General features: G+C 38.6%; 1 protein-coding gene across 6 annotated transcripts in view; it reads right to left on the bottom strand.

Moving 5' to 3' along the window:
* ptpn21 (protein tyrosine phosphatase non-receptor type 21) overlaps positions 1–12,358 on the bottom strand; it is a 55,115-nt gene extending 42,757 nt beyond the window's left edge. The window contains exons 1-3 of one of the 6 annotated variants that reach the window (XM_078406738.1): positions 12,304–12,358; positions 9,670–9,742; positions 3,955–4,271 (exon numbers count right to left, since the gene is read on the bottom strand). In XM_078406738.1, coding sequence (XP_078262864.1) covers positions 3,955–4,134 — 180 coding nt within the window. In that variant the 5' untranslated portion in view covers positions 4,135–4,271; positions 9,670–9,742; positions 12,304–12,358. Of the gene's footprint in view, positions 1–3,954; positions 4,272–9,669; positions 9,743–10,394; positions 10,528–11,248; positions 11,446–11,897; positions 12,097–12,303 lie in introns of those variants that run through there. The other 5 variants (XM_078406733.1, XM_078406737.1, XM_078406734.1 and 2 more) reach the window with 5 other exon arrangements.

The raw sequence follows: 12,358 nt of genomic DNA, 5'->3' as shown, positions 1-12,358 counted from the left end.
TTCAACTTGCTTTAAAAACTAAAATATGACTTAGATTACACATTTGAAAAGTTTTGTCAAATCATTTCAAGACTAGCACAAAATGATTATAGTTGTAAATATAGTTTAGGTTTACACAAATTTGACGTCAATCTGGCCATTTCTGGGCAAACCCACAGGTTTGGTCAAAAATACGTAATAGTGAATAACCTAAAGGCAAATGTCAGTAAAGGTCTCATTAACTAAAAAGGATAAGAAGAAATTATAAGGTTTAAAAAGTGTTAAACTTGCAAACAGCAAAGGATCTCTAAACTGATAAAGGGAACAGTGTTGAAATAGTTAAGTGAGGGATGGACCGGAACAACTATTCAAACTCACGAGGTCATATCCTGCTCTTGTAGCTATGGAATTTAAATTTGGTTAGTTAAACAATCCACAGCTTAATTAAAACAAGTCTCAGTACCAGAGAAGTGAAAACACTTTTAGTGGAAAAACATATCCTGTTCACCATTATATCTCAGGGAAAGAAACCCAATGCCCTCACCAGTCAGGCCAACACGTGACCAAAACCCACAGCAGTGGAATTGACTATTATGGTTTACTCAATGTGGCTGAAATAAGCATTCAATTGCTTCAAAACCATTGTTAAAACAGAATAAGAATAAAACTGAAAACTGGAAATAAAATAAAGACAGAAAATGCTGGAAATATATTTGGGTCAGTCAGCATCTGTAGGAAGGGAACCAAAGATAGACACAAAATTCTGGAGAAACACATCAGGTGAGGAAGCATCTCTGGAGACATGGAATAGGTGACGGTTTGGGTCGATACCTTTCTTCCGAGTCAGGGGAGAGGGAAACTAGAGATATGAAAAGGTATGCAAAAGTACAAATCAAAACCAGCAACGATAATCGAGGAAAGGTGGACCCCACAATCGTCCATTGTTGGCTGTAGAGAAGGTGATAATGAGTGGATACAATGAAACTAGTAAGACAACTAGGGTGGGTGAGGGACGAAGGGAGAGGGAATGCAAGGATTAATTGAAGTTAGAGAAATCAATATTCATACCACAAGGTTGCAAGCTGTCCAAGTGAAATATGAGTTACTGTTCCTCCAATTTGCATTTGGCCTCATTCTGACAGTGGAGGAGGCCCAGAACGGAAAGATCAATATGGGAATGTAAAGGGGAGTAAAAAGTGTTTGGCAACCAGGAGATCGCCAAGGCGGACTGGGTAAATGTCAGCCTTGCATGACTTCCAAATCCCTGTCAATAGTAGTAAAACCTATAGATTTACATCAATATTCAGAGGACAAGGGAGCCTAAAGAGCCCATGAGAGATACAGCTCATATTGGCACCCGAAATGAAGAAATAGTACATTTATTTAAAAATTGACTATGAACAACTCTTTAAAGCCCCAAGGAATTATTGTTGCCTCAGCCAGAAACCAACAAAACTTCCATGATTAAGAAATTGCTCCTTAGATTAGATCAGATAATCCACTGTTTTAACTGGGTAAAATCAACTGAGAAATTTATTTATTTGCCTCTGTACTCCACAATTTGAGATTGGTAATAGAAAAAAAAAATCACAAGCGGTTAAAGTGCACATTGTCAGATTTTAATAAAGGCCATTTTTATACATTTTGGTTTGACCATGCAGAAATTACAGCAGTGTTTATACATAGCAGCCCAGCCCCCCCCCCTCAATTTCAGGGCACCATAATGTTTGGGACACAGCAATATCATGTAAATAAAAGTAGTCATATATTTTGTTGCATGGTAGCGCAGCGGTAGAGTTGCTGCTTTACAGCGAATGCAGCGCCGGAGACTCGGGTTCGATCCTGACTACGGGTGCTGCACTGTAAGGAGTTTGTACGTTCTCCCCGTGACCTGCGTGGGTTTTCTCCGAGATCTTCGGTTTCCTCCCACACTCCAAAGACGTACAGGTATGTAGGTTAATTGGCTGGGTAAATGTAAAAATTGTCCCTAATGGGTGTAGGATAGTGTTAATGTACGGGGATCGCTGGGCGGCACGGACTTGGAGGGCCGAAAAGGCCTGTTTCCGGCTGTATATATATGATATGATATGATACAATGACTGCTTGAAGTCTGCGATTCATGGACATCACCAGTTGCTGGGTGTCTTTGGTGATGCTCTGCCAGGCCTGTATTGCAGCCATCTTTAGCTTATGCTTGTTTTGGGGGCTAGTCCCCTTTAGTTTTCTCTTCAGCATATAAAAGTCATGCTCAATTGGGGTCAGATCGGGTGATTGACTTGACCACTCAAGAATGGACCATTTTTTAGCTTTGAAAAACTCCTTTGTTCCTTTAGCAGTATGTAGGGGATCATTGTCTTGCTGTCAAATGAACCACTGGCCAATGAGTTTTGACGCGTTTGTTTGAACTTGAGCAGATAGGATGTGTCAAGACACGTCAGAATTCATTATGCTACTACCATCAGCAGTTGTATCATCAATGAAGATAAGTGAGCCAGTACCTTCAGCAGCCATACATGCCCAGGCCATAACACCCTCACCACCGTGTTTCACAGATGAGGTGGCATGCTTTGGATCTTGGGCAGTTCCTTCTCACCTCCACACTTTGCTCTTGCCATCACTCTGATATAAGTTCATTTTTGTCTCATCTGTGCATAAGACCTTTTTCCAGAACTGTGGTTGCCCTTTTCAAGTACTTCTTGGCAAACTGTAACCTGGCCATCCTATCAACACCTGACTCCTGAAGAGTGTTTCTGATCTGTCAGATAGGTGTTTGGGGATTTTTCTTTATTATAGAGAATTCTTCTGTCATCAGCTGTGAAGGTCTTCGTTGGTCTGCCAGTCCCTTTGCGATTAGTAAGCTCACCAGTGCTCTCTTTCTTCTTAATGATGTTCCAAACAGTTGATGTTGGTAAGCTTAAGGTTTGGCTGATGTCTCTAACAGTTTTATTCTTGTTTCTCAGTCTCATAATGGCTTCTTTGACTTTCATTGGCACAACTTTGGTCCTCATGTTGATAAACAGCAATAAAAGTTTCCAAAGGCGATGGAAAGACTAGGTTCTGAGAGCTCTCTTATACCTGCATTAAGGAGGCAATTAAATACACCGGAACAATTACAAAGACCTGTGAAGCCATGTGTCCCAAACATTATGGTGCCCTGAAATGGGGGGGGGAACTACATATAAACACAGCTGTAATTTCTACATGGTGAAACCAAAATGTATAAAAATGGCCTTTAATAAAATCTGACAATGTGCACTTTAACCACGAGATTTGTTTCTATTACAGATCTCAAATTGTGGAGTAGAGGCAAATAAATAAATGATAGGTCTTTGTCCCAAGCATTATGGAGGGCACTGTAGATCAATGTTTGTTTGGGGAAAACTACAATAAACTATTTAAGACCAACTATGTGTTCAAATAGTTGGATTGTAATGGGCAAATTATTCCTAATGAACCTGATTGAATTAAAGATGGGAGCTGCAAGGAACTGCAGATGCCAATTTTGTCAATGGAACTGTTGTGCATGATGCTGAGAACTACATTCTGCAGTCTGTATCTTTCCCTTCACTCTACCTAATGTACTCAAGTCTCGGTGGATTTGTTAACGGTATAGCATTATCAGGTTTAATTGAATTGGAATATAAAAACAAAGCTTTTCACTTTACCTCAATAGACAGGACAATAATAAATCTAAACATGAAGATTCCAGAAAAGGTATAATTGATCAGTAATATACCGTGTCCCTATTAAATTAAATCCAGGAACTGATTCCTTTTATGTTTTAATTCATTGACTCATTCATCATTTTTTAAATATTCTCGAGAATAATACTGTGCACTCATCAAAAATAAATATTCCTACCTAGTGGCCATCAATGACCATAATTTTTCCAAAAGATCAAGAAAATCTGGTATTACTGAGCCAAATTAAAATATTACCCTGCTTTACTTATAGACCAAAAATATAGCACCTTACCTCTCTGAGCTCTAATCTCTGTGCAACAGCTTCCAAGCATTCTTGACCTGTACTTTCAACAGAAAGGGTAAATTCCAAAAATCCATTGTCCAGCAGTTGGATCCGTACAACCAAACAGCTCTTACTTGAGACAGTATATCGTCGTGTTCTTTTTAATTTTATTCCAAAAGGTAATGGCATGGCAAAGTAGGGTTACTTTAAACTTCTTGCACTTTTTCCACTCACTGTGCTTTTAAATTTATTTCTACTGTGCATGGAGAAGTCATCCAGCAGCAATTAGCAAAAGATTTATCCACCTGCCTCTGGGAAGCATTGCTCTGGAAAACAAAAAGTAATGAATGAATAAATACAAGTTCAATCGTCCTCATTCCTTCAAGGAAATGCTAAATCAAATACAACACACCAAACCTAATTTTACAGGAGAAAGGTTAACCATGAGAATATTCATACCTGGTGATAATAAATAAGACAAAAATATAGATTCTGCTTTCTTTTAGCTAATCTTTGGCTCTGAAGCATCAATGAAGCTGCAGCTTTGCATTTTCAAACAACATGGATAAGCAATGTTTCGGGTTGGGACCTTTCTCGAGAAACGTTTCTTGACGTCTCAAACCAAAACGTCACTTATTCATGTTTTCCAGAGATGTTGCCTGCCTGACCTGCTGAGTTATTCCAGCAATTTGTGAAATTTTGAAAACAAGTACGTATTTTTGTAAACTTGTATCCATATCTTCATACATTAGCTGGATCCTAGGATCTCCGTTATTTCTGGCTCAATTAGCTTCTTCCACAAGGGAGACAAATGATTTGTTCAATGCCATAACCATTTCCTCACTCCCCATACTTTCAGCATCTAAGTGGGGCTCATGTTGTCGACCTCCTCTTGGTGAGCCCCGTCAACCTACCCCAGTTAGGCGAACGACAACAAAGAGACAGCAGAACCCTCAAACGCAAGAAGAAGCATCTAAGTGGTTAATATTTATTCTGCTGCTCCTCTTTCTTTCAATATAGTTACAGATATTCTCACACATTAAAAATGTTTACATTCATTAATAGAGATTTAATTTCTCTATTAATTTTCAGTGATCTATTGATGATTCCTAGAAATCTCCCATTTGCAAGCTTACCATTATCAGTAAGATGTCCCTTCATTCTTTTCACTCAGCTATTGACCACTATTTTCAGTTTTCAAAATCTCAATAGAATGATCTTTTAAATCATAGAATGATCTTTTAAAATTCATAATTCTCAAAGATCATCAGTATTTACCTATTGGCAAGCAGATGGGTTCAGATACAGGGATGGGCTGTGCTTCTTAAAAACTTTTTCCAATTCTGGACAAGCAATCCAAAAACAAAGATCAAAACAAATTTAAATGGAAGTTCATATTCCACTGCAAAACTGATATTCAACTTTCCGACTCTTCCAATATCTCAACCATTTGGCATCTGGGTCACCAGGTAAAATCTGTCATATTCCCTTACAAGTCACAGGGAACCTGGATCTCATGCTCCCTAAAAAGTCACCGGGGAGACATTTATTATAATACTGTGTAACATCGAAAAAAAGTGAATTAATAATTGTCCTGGGATATAATGGGAATAATGTCCAACAGTTAAAAAAAATTGCCAATCTAGCACCAAAGTCCCCAAAGTCTCGAATGACCAGAGTTTTACTGTAGTAATTAAATAAACAAACTTTCATGAAATCACCGACTTGGACTAGGAAATCTGTCATCCATCTGACCAATACGAATATCAGATCCACAACAATAAGGGTGACTTTTACTTGTACTATGAAATGGCCAGCAAGCCATTTAGCTATATAATAAGATGAAAGAGCCAGAAGCTTTGCGCAGCTGTGCCAAAGCTTAGTCACACTGCCACTGTACAGAGCTGGGGTGGAAAATGTGGGGGAAAAAATACTTAAAGGAAAAAAATTGTCATGCTGATATAAAATTAATCTTGCAAGTGCAAATAGTATGCCTAGTACGTCATTTATTTTAGAACATTTACTGTATTGTACATGTTTTACATCTATGCTGGCATTTAAAACATTTCCGTTGTTTCCATCTCCCAACTTATTTTCCCACGACGAATTCTCTCTCATGTGCTTGATAATAGCAACCCCACCTCCCCAATTCTCCTGCCACTCACCAATGTCCAGGACAATTTAAAGTAGGCAATTAACCTTCAAACTAGCACATCTGGGGGACGTGGGAGGAAACTGGAGAAACTAAGGAAAAATCCTTGCAGTCACAGGGAGACAATATGATCCTTCCACAAGACAGCAACCATGATCAGGATTGAACCTAGGATGCTGGAATTGTGTGTCAGCAGCGCTAATAGCTGGGCCACTACACTTGTTGGCTCTGTATGCTACTGTACCAGAACACATCGTATTAATTCTTGCACTAAACCACTCGTCAATTTAGTTTGTTCAGGCTATAAAGATTGCAACTCCTCACATTAATTGTACTATGACTGTTATAATGTCTTATTTCCAAGTATTATTTTCACTAACACTGTTGTTGATGATAGGCTGCCTATTAACCACACCAATTAGTATTTTTTGCTTTCAACATTCTCAGATCTCCACCACACTGAACCTACCTTGTTCTTTTTAACCGATTATTTCTTGTTAGTTCGATTATGCATCCATCTAGAGGGATACACACAGATTATGTCTTGCTGCTTTAATATCAAATGCCGGGGAATAATTAAATTTCAAACTTGGTTTCCTTGCAACCATATCCTTGTGACATTTAGCTATTAGATCAAATTCATTTACCTCTGTATTAGTTTATCTGTCTCATTTCAAAGCCTAATGCCTTCAGGTTCTGTGCTTTTACTTTAAAACATTAAGGAAAAACTGATTTGATATTTGCTTCAATTTATAAAAAGGGGTTTAGCCAGGGAGGCACTGAAATATTCCTTCCCGTCACACTCTCTCCTGCCAGACAAAGACCTTATTTCAGATCCAGGTGAACCAAGGCAGATGTGGAGTCAAAGTATATTACTGATATAGAAATAGGCTTTCTTTATGATAACACATGATTTGAACCTCATCCCAGAATAAAATGAGATCATGTTGCAAACAGTCTGGTTCAGTTTCAGATATTTGCCTGGCATCAGGATGGAGCCAAATGGTGGATGGGTCCACATTAAGCAGCCAAAGACGACGATTATTTAGATAATTCTGTTAGCTTGGTACTGTTGGAAGAGTAGAAGTCTGAGTGCGGAGTTTCAAACAGTCAATTCAAGAAAGATGTACATGAATTTGGGAGATGGGAACAGGTTGAGGTATTTGAGGGGAAAGGGAGGTTGGATATGGGATAAGTTTTACTTGAAGATGGTGATGACAGGAAATTTCAGGGATAGAGGGGGGTTAGCGTACGGGCTATTGTGTCTTAGCACAAAATCATCATCAGCCAGGATGGAAGCTAGGCTGTCAGGTTTCAGTTGTGTAATCTCATAGAGCCAAGATAAAGGTCTCATTAACAGAGAAAACATGAAGAAAGATCAGAGAGAAATTTGAAAATATTAGTCTAACGTTGGGCAGTACACCTGCTGTCTCACAGCGCCAGTGTCCCAGGTTCAATTCTAACCTTCAATGCCACCTGTGTGGAGTTTGCGTGCTCTACTTGTGCCCATGTGGGTTTCTCACACCCCCAAGATATGCTGGTTTATAGGTTAATTGGCTTCTGTAAATCGTCCCTAGAGTTTAGGGAGTGGACATGAAAGTATGGCAACTTTCACCTCCACAAGTGTGTTCGATGATCTGCGTGGAATCAGTGGGACAAAGGGCCGGTTTCCATGATGTATCTCTAAACGAAACTAATTTTGAGATTCATTTGTATTAACTGAAGTACCATATCCTCTCTGTAAAACATATCAAGCATCTCCTGCTGCTGTGTTAAAAGGTACTTGAATAACTCCAAGTCATTTCTATTCTGGCTGCACAGAAAGTCCTCCTAAAACTATTCAGAAATTGCAGAAAGTCTTCCTAAAACTATTCAGAAATAACACAATGGTCATAAACGTAATTGAAATATTTAACTAAAAGTTCTAATATGAAGTCAGCAAAACTTATTTTTCAAACATTCTAAATTTATAAATGCAGTAACCTTTCACTGTTGTCTATGCCCTCGAAACAATTGCATAATTTATACTCCCAATAATTCAAACAATACTTCAAATTTAAATCAGTTCCTAGTGCCCTGGTACATGGGACCTTATGATTTCAAATGATGAACTTCTTTCTACCTCAGAAATCAACATTCAAGATGATTCATTCTCTGACGACATTCATCAAACTGTCTGGGCACATGGGAAAAGCAATGCAACATAAAAGAGAACAGAGACTAATTCGGGCTCCAAGAATACACAAAGGGTTTAATGCTACTGGTAAGTACAAATCACCACGCATGTGGTCCTCACTTTATCCACATTGGTGACCTAATCGATTGACCTTTCTACCACACACAGTAAAGTCAGAATTATTGTAAGCTCCTTCTTTGAAATACATTTAAATCAGGAGATATTTGATAGCCCAGAAGGAAAGATAGCTGCAAGTTTTAAACAATAACTTTCTTCTTTTCCGGTAATTGTCCATAAATGTTAAAAGTGGAGCTTGTTAAGACAGATACTGTACTGCGTTTGTGCATTCAATGAAAAATGTAAAAGTCAATACAAAGGAAATTATGTTATGCAGAGCTCACATGTTAGCTGTGTGTAAAAATCACATTTTATCAACGTAGCATTTACTTTGAGCTTCTGAAATTGAATAACAAATGAGAGCTGCGGCACTTAATAAGTACAACTAATCAGATTTAGAAACACGCAACTGAACCAGTATTCATGGAATGGAGCTGTACAACCTGGATCAGGCTGGTGCCACGTATCACTAACAAGAATGCACAATCTGTTTAATCTGTTTAAATACAACTGGACCATTAAAGAAACCAGAAAACTTAACCAAAATGTTTTAAGAGCTTTCGCTAGTAGTAAGTAATTTGAATGAGAAATAATTTAGCAATATCTCCAGGTAATAAAAAATTGCTTTTCATGATCACTCTCTACAGCAGGCTAAATTGTCTTTTTTCAGCTACATGAAACCATAGACAACTGAAAATGTAGTCACATTAGGGAGTTCTCAAGGAGGTACCACCAAACATAGAGATCACTTTATGCAATATGACAAGAATACAAATAGTCCAGATTAGATCAACCACATGAAACAGTATCTGCACACAGAGGTTAAGAGAGCTTTCCTCTCATTCTATTTTCAAATAAAACATGAAATAAAACAGAAAATCCTGATGTTGTCTGACCAGTTGAGCATTAGTGTGTTCTCTTTTGCATTTAACTATAGCATTTTTATTTCAAATCAACCCCCACAAACACCTACCACCCCCCCCCCCCCCCCCCCGTCGCCCAGCGCACTACCCCTGTTGGGATTCTAGTATTTCAGTACAAAGTCTGTACTTCCACCATGACTCCCGTTCTTTACATTTCACTCAAACCTCTCATCTCCCTTGTTCTGTTATAAGACACCCTTAATCTCCAGATGCTTCCACGTTCCAAGAGTGAGGTGGCAAGAGGCAAAAAAAATTCTCTCATTTTCAAAATTCAATCATTCTTATCTCAAAAGAAATTCGATGTATTCAAGATTACAACTGTGAAAAATAAACAACAAATTAAATTGCTAGCCTACCTTTGCCTGTGGATTTTCTGTTATCCTTTGAGATTAGTGACAAGAACCTCTGGATGTTAACACATAGTCTGACCTGTCAAAACACAATTGAAATTCAGAATTCAAACAAGTCATTTTCAACCAAAAAAACATTCTGCCCCAGTCACTATGTAGGAACACTTTCAATGATTAGAATTGAATTTGTTATTAAAATATTATAGAGATAATGCATTTTATTTTAATGTCTAATTAGCATTTCCCTGAAAGCTAAACATTAATACCAATGCTACACCTCATAACTTCAAGTTAATGTCATTCAAAGAAAGCATGACAAATAACATTAAATTCAGGAAAATATAGATTCCAATTAGACATGAATACTGTTGAAAACTTAAGCCAAAAATCTCAAGAGACAGCATGAAAAATTTCAAACCAATGCAAAGCTGTCAAAGCCATAAAGCCAAGCTTTACAAAAACATTGTGTCACAGTTTGAAGAAATAATATAGTACGACAACCCATCATTTACCTCCATAATTTTGAAAAATAATTTTTGAACACATCTTCAGTTATCATGAAATCTATTTTCACTATCTTCTCAGGTAATGTTTAAGACGTTAAAACACAAATAATGTTTCCCATCATTTCACACTTGAACACTGCTCCCCGAAACTTCCTTCTTTCATCACGTATTTAAATCAACCAAATTTCCAGAGGAAACAAAATTCCCCTGTATGAACTAACTTACAATGTTGAGTACCATCTTAGGTTAGATTAACTTTCTTTTCTCAAAGAACAATCCCACTTTTTGTTCGTATCCAAATTCCTTAACAACTGACTTCGTAACAGCAAACCAGCAACTAATGCTGCAGGATATGTCATCTTCCAAAAGTAACATTCCAGATTTACCTTAAACATAAATTTAAGGTAAATACGACAGAGAGGAATTTACAAATTAATGATTAATGTACGACTAGTATAATTTTATGTTGCAAGCAAAATGTGATTGTCATATTTAAAACATTTGTCCATCATGTGACAGAGGCAAAAACAGAGGCAAGAGAATCGTGGAATGTTTAGCTTTATGATCTTTCAAGATTAATTGACCTTGATGAATCAAGTCGTTTTTTTCCCCATCAACATCACGTACTTATTTAAATTTTAATATTAGTGTTCTAAAATCTTTGATAAAATTATAATGATCCCAGATCAAATTAATCACAACACTGTTCTCATGCTGGAAAATGTTCTTGTGCCAGAAATTCTGACATGTTCACTGCCAACATAGGTTTACAGAGAGTTCCAATAGAATTTGTAAAGCTATCAAAAGCAATTTCAACAATTTGAAACTCACAACAGTTCCATCAATGAAAACTTGTAGACACACGATAAACATACTTCGATTTTTTTCAATCTTTTGACAGACCGTGACGAATGACATGTTAATAAAAAGTTCCAGTAAGAAAGGCATTATCGAGGATAGAAGTAATAATGGCTCTTTGTTAAATTACAACTACCTGAATTTTTTAATGAATCTGTTTAGATTCAATAAAATCAATAACTTCATGTAATTTCTCGCATCAAAACAAACCCAAGACGTACAGGAATTTCTTGTCGTGGCATTGTGGCAAAGGAGCAAAAAATGAATACCAGTCTACTCCATCCTGGCTCAAAAAACGAAATGGAAAATTTTGAACACGGCAGCAGTAATCAATGCTGATTCTAACAAACAAAACAGTGAGGCGAACTATTTAGAAAAACACCGTAAAGCGAAAACAGAATATAATTAATTTAGCTCCGAGAAGTGGCAGCAGGATCCAAAAATAATTATTTCTGTACATATTGGAAGCGGGGGCTGGGGTGGGTTTAAATTCAGGCGAGGGAAACTCAGTAACAGGTGCGACCTTTAAAGAGTGTTTACTAAGAGTGTATGTTTGAGAAACGCCGCCAACCACGCAAACAATGTGGTGGCTAAACAAGAGGACTGCAAGTGTCGGCCAGGAAGTTTTGTACAGTGTTTCAGGCCACTCAGTCCAAGTGTCACACAAACGTCCCGCTCCACATCAACCTTCTGAGGCTGAAGACGTTAAAGGTTAAACACTATTAAACTACACGCCCCCGTCCTCCGCTCCAGAACAATTCCTGCCTCCGCTGAATGGTCACGGCAGCGGGGAATGCACGGACGGCGACTAATGTCAACAGGATTCAGGGAGGAGCAGTGGGGTCTCGCCGGCCCCCTGCGGCCATTTACCTCCTCCTTCACGTGTTGCAGGAAAGCCGTTGTCCCGGCGGCTGGACTGCACTGGACTAGACTAGACTAGACCGGACGGCGTCGCCTCACAACCCCTCCTCCACTCACCCGGGCTCCTCACCGTCCCAGGGTATTGTCCCTCCGCACCGACCCACCAACCGCACCGGCACAGCGCGCGCCCTTCCGCTTCCCGCCGCCACGGCCCACGATCCTTCCGCCGCACTACTTTAATCCCCCCCACATCATTGACCGCTTGACTCTGTCACCCAGAGGGCGTGGAGAGAGAGAGAAAATGAACCCGTTTGCCCGTGGTTGCACTCCAAACTGCATCGCTTCCTTTTAAAATTGAAAATAATATGTATCTCTGATTTGTTTTAGCTAACGGTGATAATCCCAGCCTCCTTACGTGTGAAGTGATACTGAGGTACCTCTGGTGTGAAAGGTCCATTACATCAGGCACC

Source organism: Rhinoraja longicauda, chromosome 10 (assembly GCF_053455715.1).
Source record: "Rhinoraja longicauda isolate Sanriku21f chromosome 10, sRhiLon1.1, whole genome shotgun sequence".
Classification (NCBI taxonomy): Eukaryota; Metazoa; Chordata; class Chondrichthyes; order Rajiformes; family Arhynchobatidae; genus Rhinoraja; species Rhinoraja longicauda.
This window is presented reverse-complemented; position numbering and strand designations above follow the sequence as displayed.